The sequence below is a fragment of the Saccostrea echinata genome, unplaced genomic scaffold, assembly GCF_033153115.1.
Source record: "Saccostrea echinata isolate AGI-Se365-2 ecotype Australia unplaced genomic scaffold, CSIRO_AGI_Sech_v1 ptg000062l, whole genome shotgun sequence".
Taxonomy (NCBI): Eukaryota; Metazoa; Mollusca; class Bivalvia; order Ostreida; family Ostreidae; genus Saccostrea; species Saccostrea echinata.
Genome location: NW_026889811.1, coordinates 1,738,360 through 1,758,372, shown reverse-complemented (window position 1 = coordinate 1,758,372; position 20,013 = coordinate 1,738,360). Strand labels below are relative to the sequence as shown.

The 20,013-nt window shown below is 33.3% G+C and overlaps 2 protein-coding genes and 1 pseudogene across 2 annotated transcripts; 1 reads left to right on the top strand and 2 right to left on the bottom strand.

Moving 5' to 3' along the window:
• Positions 1-284: 284 nt before the first annotated feature.
• On the bottom strand, positions 285-1,737 carry LOC133175276 (uncharacterized). Its single transcript, XM_061310374.1, has 3 exons — positions 1,483-1,737; positions 674-872; positions 285-454 (listed from the first exon to the last, which is right to left on the bottom strand). The coding sequence occupies exons 1-3, from the start codon at positions 1,735-1,737 to the stop codon at positions 285-287; spliced, it is 624 nt and encodes a 207-aa protein (XP_061166358.1).
• Positions 1,738-9,931: 8,194 nt separating this feature from the next.
• On the top strand, positions 9,932-14,567 carry LOC133175275 (uncharacterized). The gene is made up of 6 exons (XM_061310373.1): positions 9,932-10,514; positions 11,011-11,462; positions 11,774-12,553; positions 13,039-13,154; positions 13,251-13,450; positions 13,687-14,567. The coding sequence occupies exons 1-6, from the start codon at positions 9,932-9,934 to the stop codon at positions 14,565-14,567; spliced, it is 3,012 nt and encodes a 1,003-aa protein (XP_061166357.1).
• Positions 14,568-15,901: 1,334 nt separating this feature from the next.
• Positions 15,902-18,008, bottom strand: LOC133175274 (recQ-like DNA helicase BLM; annotated as a pseudogene).
• Between the last annotated feature and the right edge of the window lie 2,005 nt (positions 18,009-20,013).

The window sequence follows — 20,013 nt, the reverse complement described above, 5'->3', positions numbered from 1 at the left end:
CCCTGCTCTTGGGAAAGAACGGCTCCCAAACCTATGTTAGAAGCATCCGTATCTAAAATGAATAAGCCTCCTTCATTTGGATAGGATAGAATGGGAGAACTAGTTAATGCTCGCCTTAGCGTGTCAAATGCTACGTGGCAATCATTATCCCATATAAACTTCCTATTTGCTTCTGTAAGTTTATGTAATGGCCTAGCCATATCTGTGAACTTGTATATAAATTTTCTATAGTATGAACAAAGACCTAAGAAGCTTCTAACTTCCTTAACATTTCTAGAGATGGGTCAATTGTTGACTAAGTCAATCTTTGAGGGATCAGTGGCTATCCCATTTTCATTCACAATATGTCCCATAAAGGGCACTTCTTTTCGCAAGAGAACACATTTCTTTGGGTTCATTTTTAGATTAGCCTCCCTCAGTCGCCCAAAAACTTGTCTTAAATTGTCAATATGTTCTTCAAAAGTTTTAGACAATATTATTATGTCATCTAAATAAACAAGACATATTTTCCATGAAAGATTTGGTAAGACCCTTTCCATTAGTCTTTCAAGCGTTGCTCCGGCATTGCATAAACCAAATGGCATGCTTAAAAATTGCCAATGTCCTCCCCCAGGTATAGAAAAGGCTGTTTTGGGTTTATCTTCATGTTACATTTTTACCTGCCAATACTCACTCTTAAGATCCATGGTAGAAAACAATTTTGAACCTGACAAGGCATCTAATGTTGTATCAATTCTTGGAATGGGATAATTATCCTTAATAGTGACATCATTTAACTTTCTATAGTCTATACAGAACCGGATTGTCCCATCCTTTTTCTTAACAAGGACTATGGGAGAACTCCATGGACTGTCTGATGTCTCTATCACCCCCTATCTAACATATTATTTATTTCCTGCTTAGCTTCAGCCATTTTAGCTTAAGGAATACGTCTAGGAGGTTGCTTAATCGGGAGTGCATTTCCCGTATTTATTTTATGTTCTACTAAATCTGTTGAACCCATGTCTGATGATAAAAGGGAGAAACTTGTTTGAAATTCCCTTGAAAGATTTGCTAGTCTCTGTTTTTCTTCAGAACTAATACTAGAATGAACCCTATCTAAAATTTGTTGTAAATGTTCGGACATATGGGATTCATTCCCATTACAATAAGCCTAAAATGTTTGTAAGGTTAGGATCAGCAGTCGGGTAGGATTGTCTGATTAATTTCTTTATTGATTGAGCTAATTCTAATAGGACTCATTTTCTCCCTTAATCTTATTTTCCAGTCTTGCACGATACATCTCTGACCTTTCTACTGACCCAAAAAGCATACTGAGTACTTTAAAAGGGAGTCAAAATCCCTAATCTGAGCTTCATTGAGCTCCTCTAGAATTGCCCTAGCATTCCCAGTTAAACTACTGATAAGATTAAAAGATTTTGTCCTATAACCCCAACCATGCAATACTACCAAAACGTGAAATTGGGCTCAGTAATCTTCTACCCCAACATATGTTTGTGGCTTTATTGAGACTGTTGGTTTCACTTGATTGGGAGAATGTAGGCTATTGTCGTTTCTGTTGACCCTTAAATTTGGGGATGTTGGGTTTCTGAAAGACTCAAATCTCTCCTCAGCCCCTAGAAATGGTGATTGACTGGGATTTTCAGAAGATTTCCCATATTTATGTAGACCAATAGCTTCCCCAGGATTTTCAAGTGATGATAACCTCCTATGTAATTGATGGGACTCTTGTCTCATTTGTGATAATTGTTCTTCAAAATTTTGCTTCATGCATAGAACATCCCTATTCATATTTTCACCTGCTCTTAACAATAGTTCATTTATATTTTCAGAACCACTGTCAGCTGATGTTTGTTTTGACAAAGATTCATCTTGAAATATTTCTTCATGAGATAAATTTTCTCTTCTGCCGGGACTCTTGGGTTGAAAACAATCCCTCCCGAATCTTCTAAATGACTATTCTCCCTTGACATTTTGTTTTAAAATTTCTTTTTGGGAGTATTAATTTACTTTATGATACAAAGAATTTACTTGTTTATTTAATTGTCTTATGTCCAATCAGATAAATGGGAAAAAAATTATGAATCCCACTTCTGACACCAATGTTGCCGTTCAGGGGTTTTCTCCCTTTTGCAACTTGTGGGTCTCTCAATTCTGTATATTGGACACAAGAACTTTTAAGTCAGGATTAAAATGTATGAAAATTTAAACCATGCATACAAAATTGTGTTAAGATGGAAATCGGTATAGAAATAAGTAAAGGAATATAGCATCATTAATAGATTTGAGAGAGGGCATAAATTTAATGTTTTAACCGTCAGTGTTAGGGTTTCAACTAAAATTAACTTAGTCTTAACCATAAAAATGCTATTTTCATTTTTATTAAATTGTGTGTTAGTTTGGTATACATAAATTCCTCTTCTGCTTAACGTGCAGGAACTTCCTTTTTAACGCGAAATTTGCGAGTCATGTCCTATTTATTTTCACATTTTCCTTGATGAGTTTATGAAATAATTTTAATGGTTAATTATAAAATGAATTTTCTTGTAATTAATTTTTATCACATAGTTTTAAACACATTGACATTCATTTTGAAACTTTGAAAAATTCATCATGTAAGTCATGTATCACGTCGTTATTTTTTATTCCTATTTCTAACAAAATTTGATCGAATAAAAATTTATCCAGATTGAAATACATGTATACGGAAATATTTCTCTATTTCTTAACAATGAAATATGATGATTATAACTTTATAAATACAAATAATCTATTTCATACTCTCCTCTTTTTCATATGCTTTGTTTTAAAACTACACAGTCATGTTATGCTTTCCAATCTAGTAACGTTATTCAACAATGCAAACACAACCTCCTTCAAAGATTGATAATTTACTTTTGTCAAATGGAGAGTAATTATTAAATAATGCAAGTTATCTTCCTTACTAGAGTAGAGTAAAGGAAATATATATAATAGTTACTTGTGTTAACAAATGTAACTAATGAAGTCATTGTCTTTCTATATGGTATTGCATATATCAGACAGACAAAAACATATAGTTGAAAATTCTCTCCTCCATTATATAGATTCATATGGCAGTGCTTCATCATAACGTGCATTGATAGTTGAGTAATAAACATGGTTCCATTTATTATTATACAAACAATTCATCTTTCCTGTGTCTGTATCTGTATCAATACGTCATATTAATCAATACTTGCATTTGATTGACAAATTACTTTGTCAAACAGCTTTATAAGGTTTTGGTATACAGTTCTGCATCAAGATTCTGTGGCGTACTCTACCGTTTCTTAGTGATGTACTGTAATAAGATTGGCTTCCACTTCTTATTGGCGTACTCTAAACAGATTGTCTACCATTTCTTAGTGGCGTTCTATAATCAGACTGTCTTCCATTTCTTAGAGGCGTATTGTAATTAGAATGTCTTCCACTTCTAATCCCATGATCACCGTTTGACAAAACCGTATATCCACGCTCCATCACAGCTATGGATTGCCAATTATTCATCGTGCTTGTATAAAAATGTTTAATTTTTACACAAAAGAAAGATTCATCATTTCGTAAGTTCCATGGTCGATGCAATGATTTTGTCAGCAAATACAATCTATCAGTAAGTCATGCTGACTGACGTTTTTCATACTAATGGTTAGGCCATTATTTACACACTGAATTGACGACGGATTTTTCCGTTATTTACCGATCATGACAAGGAGCACAGAGCGGGTGTGACCAGTCGGCAGGGGATGCTCACTCCTCCATGGCACCTGATCCCACCTCTGAAAAAATAACCCAGTGAAACACTATCAAAGCTACGGGAGATACACATATATTCGAAATCTTGCTAATTTCTCAGAAAAAATATAAAGATACGTGCAAAACAGTTCATTTCTCTCTGAATGCACATAAATTTGTAAACTGAAATATTTTCCCGTTTGTCCGATCACGACAAGAGGCACACACTGGGTTGTCGGTCAACCGACAGATCGAAAGGAGATGCTAACTCATCCATAGCACCTGATCTCACCTCTGATGTCTATGTCGCTCTGCAGCCATTTGTATTGTTTTTCAATGGATTTTTGAGCTTTATTACTGTTCGTTATCTTTATTTTTTTTTTATCTGTCAATTTACATAAAAATCTTAGAAATTTTTAATTTACTAAGATATTATAAAGTTTGCATTAGTTTTCATTCAAACTTCCATTAAAGATAAATGAATATACTTATGAAAGTATTTAAATTCATATAAAAGTTTGAGATTTTCGAAAAATGTTGTTTAGGCATACCAATGTAGAATACTCATAAAAGTATTTTTACTCTCATAACAAGTTAGGATTTTTGAAAATGTTGTTTAAGCATATGTGGACATCTGGTTTTCTTGTACGCTTCGAGATATTATACCTAAATTGATTGCAAAAGCTACAATGATCCTTTTACACACACACGACCCTCATGCAAAATGATACAAAATTTTTGCAAGTTATCGCTGATATCTCTGATCAAATAAGAAGGCCACACTTAAAACAATTGTAAATTAAGTGCTCATGTTTTTGCTGTCAGCCATGTGGTAATTTCAATAAATTACGAAGAAAGTACGGTTTTGGCTTCATTATGATCGTAAAATTAGATATTTTCAAAAAGGTTTAAAATCTGACTATATAATAGATGAATATTTGAATGTAATACTCATGAAAATGATGGCATAAAGGAGGGCCATTCTATAAATATGACGTCACTGCCATATAAGTAAAATTTTTGTATGGGCTTACTGCACAGAGTTTGAATCGTTCAGAAAGCATGCCTTTTAATACCTAACACATACTGGGTCAGATTTGTATTGAACCGTATAATATTCTTATTACATGAAGCACACAACCACCTATACTTATAAATTAATAAATTTTGAAAATAAACTCCAAAACGGGTGCACCAGAGTTCTTACAAACTCCTCTATGAGTATGCTAGATACAAGATGATGTCCGTAAACTATTTTCAGATTTCACTCGCATTGTCAGTATCGTACATTAAATTAAAAGTCTACTTTCATTTTCTATAAACAGTCATGAAATAGCAAAAACGTGAGTACGGTGGCAGTTCCGGTGGGCGGATCTAAGTTACTGGCAATTTTTAATGAAACTGACATCAATCAATTAATTGTTTATTTATTTCATAAAACGTCATCACTGAATTATTCAATCAAAACTTGATTTAAATGACATAAAAGATATAAGTTGTGATAACTGATTAAAATGGGAAATGTGCAAATTATTTTCCTCATTCACCGATCTTAATATTGAAGGAAGCTTCTAGAAAATCCTATAGCATCGAGCGCGATGTTAAAAAAAAAGAAGAAAAACAAAGCGATTTCAGCAGCCTGTACATAAATAAGTTTGAATGGTCATTGAAATAATGGTAAATCAGAGGTAACACTATAAGCTGTGAATATATTTTTATATAGGAAGACTATATGTAGGTTTTCCTAATAAACTTATCGATAAAATATGTATATTCCTCTCTGAGAGCTTCGTGGCAACGAACTCGAAGTACCATTTGTATTTGGTAATAAAGTTCTTACATGAAATGAAAAAATGAATAAATAAGATATTGTTCAACTACAATTAACTTCATCTATTTGATTGTATTTAAGTTAACAAGAAAGCTAATGGAATTCTTTAGCTTCAAAATTGTAAAGGATATATTCGTTTGAATAATTCAATGAAACAATAAAAATAATTTTTGAAACATACCACAGCACCAGAATAAGAATGAATGCACAGCCCTCAATCAGAAATTAAAAAAAAAATACTCATCAATTGCAGTTGTTACGACATAGATTGCAATATCTTTCTACTATTTTCATTTTTCATATATGACCCAAACATATAAAAAAACTAATTAATAGTTCAAAAATACTTTTAAACAAATTATTGTCATTAAAGAGTGTAAATTTCAAATTTCTTATACGGCATTTATCATTAAACGTGATTAATTTTTAATTTGGGTGAGTAAAAATGTAAACTATAGCTAGTATATTCTTGGAAGAAAATATAGAATTAGTATATCAACAATTTAAAGTTTTTATTTTCCGAAAACTTTGAATGATAAAGAAAATTTTTATGGCATTTGAATTACTTCTAGTTTTGAGTCATCCTCCAAAAAATAGTTTTGAATACCAACGTGAAGTATTCTTATCTGTTTGAATGATAAATGGAAAATATTTTATCAAATGCATTTGAATCGATGATGGGAGATGAATGTACCAAGAGAGAGAGAGAGAGAGAGAGAGAGAGAGAGAGAGAGAGAGAGAGATTATATGGTGTGTACTAATTGATTTCTGTGTGCGTGTTTCTTTATAGCTCTGATTTATTGTTTTATGATGATATATATACTTTTAAAATCATGCCTGTGTTGTTATTTTAGGATTTTTTCCTTATCATACTAATTATACGTTAGCTCTATAGGTCCTGGCTCCAAGGACATTTAAATCAAGAGTTGAAAGTCATGATATCCGTTTAAAAATCATGTAATCTTTGAAATGAGCACGGTATTTAAAGTATATTATTTTTAAAAAAATCTCCCAAAACATACTTTGTCACAAATGTATATTCAACCTTGATTCTTTTATTTGCCATTACAGAAAATTTGAGGACTTAATTTTTTTGTTGAGGTGTTGTTTTTGCAAGTGTTCCTATTGTATTCTTTAAAAGATCAATAAACCAATAACAATTATGCCATAGTATTCGAATGCATAACTATTTCTTCAACAGCTATCTTATTGATAGTTTAGAAGAAAGATTTTAGAATATATACTTGAAGCTGTTGATTCGTTACTCTTTGTAGCTTCTAACAGGCACCCAACTTCCGGATCACAACAAAGAAACAAAGAACAATTTGCACAACCTTTCGTAATATCCCTCCACACAAGATTGTTTACAATCCCATCCTATTCTTCCAGGGTTGTATTCTAAACAAAAAGAGGAAAATAATGCAATCTATGATAATTTAGATTTTTTTTCACAAATACAATCCATTACAATTAATTTACATTTTTCATAGCGGTTGCATTTTTAAGTTTTGTGAGAAATGATTACCTCTACAGGTATTGGTTATGGAGTCAAAGTATTTATTGTAACACCAAAGAACATCAGGTAGTGTAAAAATAAAGAACAGATAGATATTTATTTGAAGAAGATCACGTAATCAATTAAATGAACTGCAAATTTATATTTTGTCTATTGCACCTTTCTTTTAATAGAAATTAAAGCGTCAAAAAATGTATACAATCATATACAAGTATAAAAAAAATCAATCCTTCTCCGATCTAAAGTGAAATTGAAGTAGGATATTTAAATAATAGATTAATAAGAAATGTCATAACGCCCTTTAGTGAAAAATCACTCACCTTCAGAACTCACTACTTGAGGAAGCAGTTTTATTTAAAATGTTCAACAACGTTACCATGATCACACATTTCGGTTTCATATTTGTTTTTGGATTCATCCCATTAATTATGTGACTGGCGTCCTCCCTGTCACTGGCACTGATTAATACTTACGATTGTTTTTATTTACATAGATTATTTACATATTTACAACACACGCAATATAATTATACTAATACACAAAGTTCACAATTATAAGATACATCCACTCTCATTGACTTCCAAACTCACTCTCTATTCTTTTCTCACATGTTCTCCGGGCATGGCCATAGCAAATCTCTTACTCCCCAGTTTCTCACACAAATCAACCTAATGTTCACTTTCATCTCTCAGAACTCTGTCATACGACAACAGAACTGACATACTTACAAATTATAAATTCATGCTTGCTTAACTCTCTTTCTCTCTAACTAGCTAAAATGACACCCCTGAGAAACAGGGCTACAACGCCTGCGTTGTGCACCTGCAACCTTATCAGACTTTCTAACTCTCATTCAAATTAGGGGATAGCTCTGTGACAATTATCTCTGATTAAAAAATCAATAATGTAAATAGTGACGTCACCATATACCGGTGAAGGGCTTCAAATTTTGACCATTACTCGGCACTCAGGGCCACTGAGCAGTGAGAGATCTTTATCGTGCCAACGCCTGTCGTGACACGGGACCTCGGTTTTTAAGGTCTCATCAATAATGTAAATCATTGAAGGATTTAAGTGCACAGTGCATGAAACTAATTTTGTTACAGCATCAATGCTGATTTGGATGCTTCCTTTGCTTGCATATTTAATGCCAGTAATTCTTATTCTGATGCTGTTTTATGATAAGGTCAATGCTACCAGAAGTACTATCATGCTGCCGGAAGTAGATAACTGAATTTCATCATTGCCTTTTAAAGCAATAAAAGTGCCTTATAATATCATTTGATCATAATATTTCATTAAGTTTGAATAATTTGAATAATTTAACTAATTTTCTTTCCCTGTTTTTAATTTTTAACTGAATAAAACCTCATTGATGATCTGATGCTAGTATGTCAATGCTGATTTTAAGTAGGTCAATGCTAGTTTTATACTTTGCTTGCTGATGCTGATCATGGCAATGCTGTTTTTTAAATGTTGATCTTGATGTTATCTGTATGCTGATGCTTATTTCGCTTATGCTGATGCTGATTAATGTAACAAAATTAGTTCCCTGCAGTGTATTTGCTTCGATAATTTTTATATACTTATTCATTGACAGTATAAGTGCCGTATTTGTTAAAGTTTATCAAGGGATTTCTCTACAAGGAAAATGTGCTCTTAACTCTGGCACTTGTTTTTATTCTTTCCGGAAAAAAGAAATAAAAGTTTTTAAATCAATAATCCCTAAAAGAAATATAAGTGGTGTATAAATTTAAAAATTCCGAGGAACTTTTAGAAGAGGTCTGAGTTCACCACACTCTACAATATACTTATATATACCATTTTTTCCATGTCAAGCCTTTCTTGCATTATATAAGACAGTGCTTGTATATGGTTCCAAATCAATGTTTTGTGGCGTACTGTAATCAGACTGCCTTCCATTTCTTTGTGGCGTACTGTAATCAGACTGTCTTCCATTTCTTTGTGGCGTACTGTAATCAGACTGTCTTCCACTTCTGACCTAACGTTCTCTGTGTGACAAAGGAGTATATCCTCGCTCCACTGCCCTGACAGGATGGAGAGTATCCATGCTATGTGTATACAACTGTTTTAATCCTGCACAGAAAATGTAGCAGAAATTCTATATTTTTCATTTCAAAGTGTACAATTAACATATAATAACTAGTCCAGCAGATTTAAGATACAATTTACTATTATAAGTTTATTAAAAGTACAGTTATGATACGTGAAATAATTTATTTAACTAATGGAATAGGTGAATATAGCAAAAAGTGATACATATAGATCTCAAAAGACTCATTATTAATATAGATTGCCTCATTGAGACATCTGAAGTGGGAACTACTGTCAAAGATGAGAGTATATATTTTCGTCTATGTTTGGCTTACGTTAAAATTTTGAATATACCGATTGGAAATTCCGTTTTCTGGGAGCGATTAAAAGTGTAATACTTAGGAAATTAGAGAAACTTTAATTTTTGAATGATACTTTCTAATGAAATATATGGAGATAACGAACAGTATTCAAGCTCAAAAGTCCATTATACAATACAAAATAGGAGCAGAGCAAACACGGACCTCCAAACATCAGAGGTGGGATCAGGTGCCATGGAGGAGTGAGCATCCCCTGCCGACCGGTCACACCCGCCGTGTGCTCCTTGTCATGATCGGGCATCTTCGCTAGCCAAGGGTTTTCGGTCCACTCCGCTCCCCATAAACCCTTGGCAGATTTCATTACGAAAATACGGTGATACGATCTGTTCTATGATTGGCTACAGCTACGATAAGCTGACCAATCGCAGCGTTTGTATCAAGCTATTGTAAACAAATATGGCTGCGCCCATGGAAGTTTGTCGTGTATGCTGTTGCGAACTTCCAAAGAAGCACAGACGCGTGATTTTTGGAGAAACTTTCGGTGTTTTTAACCAATTGACACAAGTCCTCGATTATAGTGCCCCCCCCCCCCCCAACGATGGTCTTTCCAAATATGTCTGTGGATTTTGCTTTACGAAGCTTAATAAACTGTACAAAATTGACATGGATTTGATACATAAAATGGACTCTCTAAGGAGGGAAAAAAATGAGGTCTTGGGAATTCTTAGGGAGAAACACAAACAGTCTTTACAAATGAATATAATTAGAACTCCAAAGGCACAAGATAAAAGAACCATAGTGCATTCGCCAACACCCAGAAAGACAAAAAAATCTTTGTTTTCAACCCCCCGGAAAAAGGAACAAACAGAGGAGTGCCTGGCTATGCAAACCAACAATCCACCAGTAAATCCACCAGGTAAACAACAAAAAACAACAGATCAGAAAGATGTGCTCAGACTTCACTTACCTACAGAGAAAGCTACTTCCATTGACACTCAAAAACCAATCACCATAAAGTCCTTCACACCTAGTAAACTGAAGATAAACTTATGGTATTATATAACACAAATTAGATATGGACATAGATCTTCATACCTTTTTGTCATTACATGTTGCACAAAGAGATGAATTAATTATTTTTCTTCTATATTTTGGCCATATAAAGAAAAATATGTGTTTTATAATTGATTTTTTAAAATGTAAACAAATTAAAACATCATTTTCATATAAAAACTGATGAATTTGAAATTGAATACATTATGATTATTAAAGTGCATCATTGATGTGTGTGTGTATGTATGTATGTATGTATGTATATATATATATATATATATATATATATATATATATATATATATATATATATATATATATATATATATATATATATATATATATATATATATATATATATATATATATATATATATATATATATAGAACAACATTTTAAAGCTCCATTTGTCAGGTAATAATGCTAGCAAAAAAAAAAAATATCCACTTCTTTTTCTCAATATAATCTATCATGATTTTACAGGTTGTGTACAAAACAAAGAAAACAATGAAAGTAAGAACAAAACTGGTAAAAGATTGTCAGTTAAGTGAAATTGTCAGAGGTTTAACCATCCACAATGCACCAAAGAGAACAGCTCGGGCTATCTACAATTCACCTCTAAAAGAAGGAATCAACAACCAAATTATGAAAGAACTAAAGGAAGAAATTGGGAAACTGACATCAAGTATTAACTGTTCTTTGCTTAGACAAATAGATAGCAAAAGTCTGGCTACATTTAGTTTTGATAAAGTGAATGAGGAAATAAAGTTGTGGGCACCTTTGTTTCACCAATGCATGACAACATTAACAAATAAAAATGCCATGGGAGCCATTGTAGCTTCATGTGTACTGCTGAAATCCAGCAACACACATATGTCTGCTTTCCAACATGTCATAGGCCAGATTCTTGACCATGGTGGAGCTACTGATGATGTAAGAAAAAAAATCTAGTGGTTAACATTTATTAACCCTACTCACAACAGTTTTTCTCTGATATAAGCTCCTTAAACAAGGTTCTATTTAGTTTGAATTATCAGTCCTGTACAATGTCACACTAAATTTTAGTTTCTCATGTAGACTTAAATCGATAACTTCAATTTCATACTAGATTTGCGATCTATTTTAAATATAATCATGTCAACTTTCTGAAGTTTGAGTACCTGAAATTAATAATTGACATAGAATCAAAATTTAATCTCTTTTGCTCAGATTGTGCTTTAAAGTTTTTTTTTTCTTTTTTAAAGACTATAGATACTTTGTCAAAGATGGGCATGTGTGTGTCTGCATCTTCATCAGCAAAAAGAAAACATCACCTACTCAGCAGACAACAGCAGCATATCAAAAGATTGCTTACAGAGCCGGCAGAGGATGATGAGCAAATTACACAGAGACTCAGTAAGTCAAGTGACATTATAGGTGACAATATTGATATAACACGTAGTCCATCTCAAATGAGTGTTGACCGAAGACGACAAAGCTGGCACTGGTTTCTGCTTGTGGCATTAGAAAAAAGAGTTGTAGATCCTACACTTGATGACACACATCCTATTGCTGACATCAGTCAAGTGGAAAACAGTTTGTTTATTCCAAACTTGGAAGAGTCTGCTTTCCTTGAAAACCATTTTATGCACCATATTATGCAGGTCCTTGTCAAGTATGCGGACAGTCTTAATAGGTACAAGTCATGCATTCCCCAATACATAAATCATCCCCACCTTAACGCTAGTTGTAGAAAATCTGACCATGCCATTATTGACCTCTTAGACAAAAGTGAGAATAAGTCAGAAGAAATGATTGATATACTACAATATATTCATGAAAAATGTATTGCAAGATCAGATTTAGATAATGATACCCCTTCAAACCTAAAGAAGAGGGTATTTGGAGGCGATGTATTAACCAATGAGAGAGCATATGCTGCCCAATTAGCACTTCACAATGGTATGACAGAATTCAGTAAACTTCAGTGTGTCATTCACCGACCTGAAGGGTTACATAGGATGATGAATCTGCTACTGGTATCAGTGTGTTGGTTTAGTTCCAGTTAATGAATTTATAAAAGGCATGACTTCTTTATTCATTCAGCTGAGATACAGCTCTTATCCTTTTAGCTTAAGAGGATATATGAGTTTATTATTATTTGCCTTACATTTTTTCAGCCATGTTAAGAGATAGTGCTTATAACAGTTCAGTGTTCTTTGTTTATTACTAATTACCATTAACTCATTCTTGATTTGTAGACATTACTAATACATTTACTACATATATACTACTTCAATCATTCAAAGTCCAACCTTTTTCCAAAAAATATGGTGAAAATTATTGGTAATACAGAAATAATGCATTGTTTTAAACTTTGTTAAAGTGAAATTTATGTCTTTTCAAGTTTTATTCAAATTTTTTTTCCATCATTTACATCATATTTGTCACACAATTGTTGAATTAAATGACAGTGGATATTTTATTAGCGTATTTTAAAAATTAATTATTATTATTTTGTATTTTACAGTTCATTTATCAACAGTTCTACAGAGTGTCATCTGCAGGAGAGCCAGGTACATTGAGTCACCTGAGAAATACAGTGGGGAGAGTTGATGTCCATGGTCCGGAAGAAGTTATCCAAAAGTACAGGTTGTAATATAATTTAAACATTTCTTTTAGTACTCCCTTCTTGATGTGGAGAATTAAATTAATGTTTGCCTACATGTACTTGTATTGTAGATCTCATTATGCTTGGATGGATGACTGCTTGGATTCCTTTATTGTGGGTGCTTACATGCATTTGATGGGGATCAAGGATCTGCAAGATGAACCTGTAGGCCACCAGCCATTGTTCCATCTTCTTTCTGATCAGGAGAAGTACACATATATCCATGGAATAGCAAAGGATATTCTTGACAAATATGTGAAGATTGCTGATGGTACAAATAATTGAATATCTTTCATTTACTTAATTTTTTGCTGGTCTTTCTGCAGTTGCATACAACAAAATGATATTTCTTCCTAAGAAATAATTGGGTAAAATAAAATTGAGGTTTAAGATTTGGAGAAAAGAAATACAATGGTCGCTTTTTAAAGAGCACTGCTGCATTTGCTGTAGTGTGTTTGGCACTTTAATGTTATGATTCAACATCATCTAACTTGATTTCTTGTTTAGAATTTTCTTCTTCTTTCTTTTTAAATGCAATAGATATCAATGACATCAGAGAGAAAACATGCGCACTTGATGCAGAAGCAAATCAAATGAAGGACCTCTTTGATAATGATGAGATGAAGTATGTGTGCCCAAATTGTGATAAGCAGTACAAAACAAGTGGTGGAATAAAGAGACATTTGAAAAAAGTCCATGATTTCTCTTTTGATTATGAAGATCAACCACCTACTTCTGGAAGGGACCACATTGCAATATACAGAGCATCATTTATGAAATGCGCATTGCTTCTCCGAGACACAAATGACGCATATAAAATGGGAGATGGGAACAGAGTGACAACCAATGCGAAATTTCAGATGCTTCTCTCCCGTGTTGGAAAACACAACAAGTATCAGTTATGGCTGTTTAGGTATTTGGCCTACATCAATTGCATCTTATCACCAAAAATGGCCTATGAGTATCAGTGGAATTGCTCTGCAAATTTGCAAGGGGGTATGGGAAAGAACATTCCAAATGATAATTTACTAGAAATTATGGTGCAAACTGTGAAGAAAAAAATTTACTCTCAAGGAGCCAATGCAACATATGCCAGTGTTCAGAAAGCTGCACTCACAACTCAAATTCAAGAAGAAATTAAAGAGAATTTGCAAACACAATGCAATAAGAAAAAATCAGGATCAAGAAGACCTGAAGCAAATAAAATCTCAGACATTTTGGAAATGGTGACTGAACTGAACAATGCCAAAATGTTCGACTACATTCCTGGTAGAGAATTTGTTAATTTCCCAGGTTTTATTGACTTTTCCTCTCGCATTAAAGTTGTAGATTTGCATGCCTGGATTACAGAAAATAGAGAGAGACTGTCTTACGAAGTGCTCAGTTAGAAATGTAATCAAGATTATTTGTTGACCTGAGCATTGTTACTGTTACTTTATTGCTAGCATTTTAAAGAAGCTGTTCGATATTTATTACAGTGTCATTTCTACATTAGAGGGAGTGGATATATGTATATGCTTGTGGGAAAGCTATTACCCTGTATTTGAAGTCTAAACCTTTATTAAAAAAAATATGAACATGATTTTTTTTTTTTAATTGAGGAAGTTGGTCATATGATTAAGCTTTAATAGTTCATATAGTTTAAGCTTTGAGCTAATGATTTTCCAAAATATATCTTCCAACAAAAAACACACAACTTTAGCAAACCTCATACTGCAAAAGACTGAAATGACCTTTCCAAAGTTTATATAGGAAAGTTTAATAGTTATCATCCCAATTAGAGTTGTCTCCCTTATCAAAGGTCAGTGAACCTTAAAATTGGTCAAAGAATAAAAACAATTGGGAGATCTGGTGTCACAGGGTCAAAGTGAATAAATTTTAATGTCTATCATTGCACAAGGTCATCAATGATATTTTTTTTCTCTCTCTCTCTTTGTTACCAATAAATATTATAAAGTTGATCTGAAGATATTTTGGTTTTTACAAATCTGCCCCCCGGGATCATGAAACATCTTAACCTCAAGTCCAAATTTTTATATTATACTTAAATGTTGTGGAAGTCAAGCAACTCAAAATTAAAATATGTTTCAATATTGATTCTCAAAATTATTGTAATTTGCAAATTTTGATATTGAATTCAATAATTATTAAGCAATAAACATTTTACAGGCGATTAAAAATTTGACTTATTTCTAAGTCTGTTTCATGATCCTGGGGCCTGGTAGGCCTGTTTATCACTCCATTCTTCATTAGGTCTGTTTTCCACCTTCATTTTAAACTTTCTATTATTGTTAGCTCTCTATTTTCTTTAATTGTTTTCAAACATCTAATATATAGATGTGCAAAACTTTAAATATCTAAAACACTTTTTTCAATACCTAGAATATTTTGTTTAGTCTGAAAACTTTAATTTGAGGCATAATTTTATTGACAATATCACAAAGCAAAAAATTAATAATAATAATAATAATACTAATAAAAGGAGTCCCAATGTGGAAAAAACAGTTTACAAAATGTAATGCTTGAACTGAAATATGAAAAGATGTTCATACATGACTTTATAGTTGCACTGTTCTGCAATATTAGTATTTTTTTTTCCAACAGTCAATTTTCTGATGTGGAACTATCACTGTCTACTAAATTGTACATTGTTTCGTCTCCAAATACATCAAGTATTATTTTACAAATCTCCTGAGCTACACAGAAAGACCAAATAGGGAATTTATGCATAATGTCCTTCTGCAGTAAACAAAACATGACATTTAGAAACAATATCTTTCACTAGTTCTTTTGTAAATCCATGGACTAATTCTGAATTAAGAAGCCCACCGCTTGATCTGTCAGACAATGTAAACTGTAAGGATTCCAACTTTTGTGTCAGAAGACGTCTTTCTTCAACTGAAACATTTCGCTCCATCTCATCTTCGGAAGATCCTCCTTCTTCATCATCTTTCATGGCAACATGCGATTCTGGACAGGTATCCAATTGGCATTTACACTTTTTCTCACACACATCACAACATGCATGTAAAGGTGTTAGTTCACAATGTTTCGTCTGAAAAGCATTGCATAATATATTTCTTCGACATACACTGTTATCTTTGACAATTCGAACAAGTTCTGGTTCAACATGTTTTAAGTAACCTTTATGTGCCTTAAACAATACAAGTTCATGTGAAGGTTTTCCATCCCTCCCACCTCTACCCATTTGTTGCACGAAAGTCTCCAACTCCCTGGGTATCCCATAGTGCACAACATTATGTACTTGGTGGAAGTTGACACCCATTCCGGCTGCATTAGTACAAATAAGTATTCTAATGTGACCTTCAGTAGCCATATCTTCTCTAATTTTGTTTTTGATTTCGTCATCAGTTTTACTATGAAACATTTCAAAGTTTGATCTATTTTGTCTGCAGTTTTTAATGAATGCAAAATAAATCTGTGTAACGTCACTTATACTATCACAAAAGACCACATGTCTTGGTAACTGTTCTCTGTGGTGTCTCAAGTCTTTAATAAGCCAATCAAAAACTTTGTCTATAGTATCATTATTTTTAATGGGTTTCACAGTAATCTTAATGTTTCTCCTATCAGGCGAATCAAGAACAAGTTCATAACCTGGTCGAAAGCATAGACATTTTAAAATTTTTCCTCCTCTGAGTTGGTCCAGCAGTTGCAGTAAGAGCAAGGACAGGAACATTGAGGCACAAAGATCGCAGCTCCTGAATCTTTGAAAACCACTCCCTGAAAGGATCTTCATCTGTCCTTCCCTCTCCCCTGAAAAAATTATTATGCTAATTAGAATAAAGAAGTATATGTATAAACTCCATGACATGCAAGATTCTTAAAATACATGTATATGGTGTTTAATAATTTCAAATGTATTATATGGTATTAATTTGTAAATACTTGTTTGCTCTGTCACAAGAAATTTACGATAATCCAAGGTGAGATCATCAACATCATAATAAAAAGTATAGCTGGGACTTTCGATTAAACAGGACCTTAATCAACGTGATACAAGATATATGTAATCAGGAAGGCACAAACTTAATACTTTTGTGAACTAATTCCCAATGTATATGCTAAAATCAACCAGTGCTGTTAGATAAGCATGTTGATGCATGCATGCATGTTTGAAAACTATTATTAAAGCAATTGACCTTTTAATCATAACAATGAAGCTATTGAGCAATATAGAGTTAGTGTCCCAACTGTTTGATTCTGATAGGACTACATGAGGACTGAGGTACATGCTACTAAGACTGTACTTGCCTTTATAGACATGATGTACTAGTTACATTTCCTTCATTATACATGTTATACATTATGCATTTATATCATTTGTACACTAAACTACACATTATAAAAGAAATAAAAATCATTATGAGATACCAAAGTGTTACTGTATGGGCCTCATCCACAACTAACAACTGTAGCCGCCTCCTATACTCCTCTGACTTGAACATTTCTCTCCACCGCCTCTCACCAATCAGTCTTTCGGGGCTACCAAATACGAAATCGTATTGCCCCGCCTCTATTTTTTCATTTTCCTCAACGTTCTTCCCAATGTAAGTGGCAGCAAGTCCAAAGTTGTTCAATTTCTCAACTTGTTCCCTCATTATTGACAAGAGAGGCGCTACAATGACGACGATACCTGGTTTTATGACAGGAATGCTTTCATATACCAGCGATTTTCCACTCCCGGTGCGGGTCCCAACGAACACATCGCGATTTAATAACACAGCATTAATTGCTTTCTCTTGGTTTTCTCGTAATTTTACTTTAAAAGTGTCGTAAACTCTTTTCCTTGATTCGTCAGTCAACATGTTTTCACTTTTGTTGTTTTGCCGTAGCGTGTATGTAACCCATTATTTCATTGGATAAGAAAATGAAGTTTCAAGGGGCGCAACTCTAGTTAGTCGCTAGATAGCGCCACCGCATCACCGTATTTTCGTAATGAAATCTGCCAAGGGTTTATGGGGAGCGGAGTGGACCGAAAACCCTTGGCTAGCGAAGATGTGATCGGGAAATAACGGAAAAATCCGTCGACAATACAGTGTGTAAATAATGGCCTAACAATTAGTATGAAAAACGTCAGTCAGCATTTGACTCAATGATAAATTGTATTTGCTGACAAGGTCATTGTATCGACCAAAGAACTTCCGAAATGATGACTTAAAACGAGACAGCTGATATTCTTGTTTCATCAACTTATTTGTCAATAATTTACCTCGTTTTAGAAATTGTACATACGTAGAGCATGCTCTTGCGTATCGAATCAACTGAGAGATATATACCCCGTATGCAGGTGATGAAGGTATATTGCTGCATAAGTAAGGGAAGTTGACGATTGAAAAGTTAAAGTCATCACGTTTATCATAAAGGTTGGTTGTTAGATTACCATTAACGTCTTTTTCAAGTAAAATATCCAAATATGAATTAGATGTGTCAGACTCTGTGGTATCTTTTATCTCAAGTTCACCAGGATATATCGTATCGATATAAGAATGAAAATAGCCATTGTTGATTGACAATACGTCGTCGATATATCTAAATGTCGAGTTGAAGGCCACAGCAAGTGTTTCGCAATTGGTACCCATAGGAATTCCAATATATTGTTGGAAGACCTGGTCTCCAAAAACCACATAGATACTGTCAATCAGAAACTCAAGCATCTTTTTAATGTCAACTTCAGAGTACTTGTGTGTACAATCAGAATGTTTTTAACAAAATAATTTTGCAAATGACCAATGACAAGGTAAGTATATTTACGAGTTCCATTTTTATTGAAAAAGCAGCTGTCAATGATATCAAAAAACCTGGACTTTAATTTATCGTGGGGAATGGTTGTGTATAAAGTTGAAAAGTCGTAAGTTTTAAGCTGTTGATTTTGGTAAAATCTTGTGATTTCAAATTTTCCAAAAGTTCCTTGGAATTTTTAAGTATCCACATCTGATTTACACCACTTCTCGAATATATTGTTGCACAGTACTCTTGAAGTTTCTCCTTCACCACTGTTAATATCTTAGTGAGGAGTAAAGATAGAGGCTTGGTTGAACATTTACTGGAACCCGCTATGTATCTTTGTTTGTAAGGATTTTTAAATGAAGTTTCGGAATCCAATATAAATATGGTAATTCGAATTCATTTTGGTTGTTTGGAATATTAAAAATATTCAAAACTGACATATGATTTTGAAGAATTTCTTCTTTAGAAAGGGAACTATGAGTATAAGTTGGATTACCACTTGTAGAATTAAATCCAAGTTCCTCTAAAATACATTTAATATAATGAGCCTTACAAACAAAGACAATGTTGTTACCTGCTTTGTCAGCAGGGACCAGTACGTACTGATCATGTAATCTATCTAATTCTTTTTTCACTTCTGGATTATTGAATACAGAAGGATAGATGGTTTTCATATTGCCTCTCATTTTTTTAATGCGCGTTTTAACATACATCTGATACATTTAATCCATTCTGACAAAGTGTCAAGGTCTTCTTTTTCATGTCTGGCCCATCGCCTGGAGTAGTCCTCTACAGAATCCATGATATTTACGAAATTCTTACGCCAGTTGAAGGATCTGGGTTTCTTAAATTTAGGACCTTTTAAAATTAGTGATCTAAGGTCCTCATTATTAACTATATTTACGTCACCAGTAATAACGTGTCCAGCAGGGCTATAGTTATAGGGCGAAGAAGAACATGGACACGATGGAGGATTATGTTTCAGATATTCGATATCCAGGCCCTGTAAAGTTTTCTTGTAATTAAAAAGTTTGGAAGCAATAGTCGATGTATATTTGTAGGAAATACAAGGTGTAGTCTTTA

Coding starts and splice junctions, on each gene's coding strand:
- LOC133175275 (XM_061310373.1), top strand. CDS start 9,932: ATGGCTGCGCCCATGGAAGTTTGTCGTGTATGCTGTTGCGAACTTCCA. Junction 10,515..11,010: donor CTTCACACCTAGTAAACTGA/AGATAAACTTAT, acceptor TCATGATTTTAC/AGGTTGTGTACAAAACAAAG. Junction 13,451..13,686: donor ATATGTGAAGATTGCTGATG/GTACAAATAATT, acceptor TTTCTTGTTTAG/AATTTTCTTCTTCTTTCTTT.
- LOC133175276 (XM_061310374.1), bottom strand. CDS start 1,737: ATGAGACAAGAGTCCCATCAATTACATAGGAGGTTATCATCACTTGAA. Junction 873..1,482: donor AGCCACAAACATATGTTGGG/GTAGAAGATTAC, acceptor TATGTTAGATAG/GGGGTGATAGAGACATCAGA. Junction 455..673: donor TTCTACCATGGATCTTAAGA/GTGAGTATTGGC, acceptor AAACTTTTGAAG/AACATATTGACAATTTAAGA.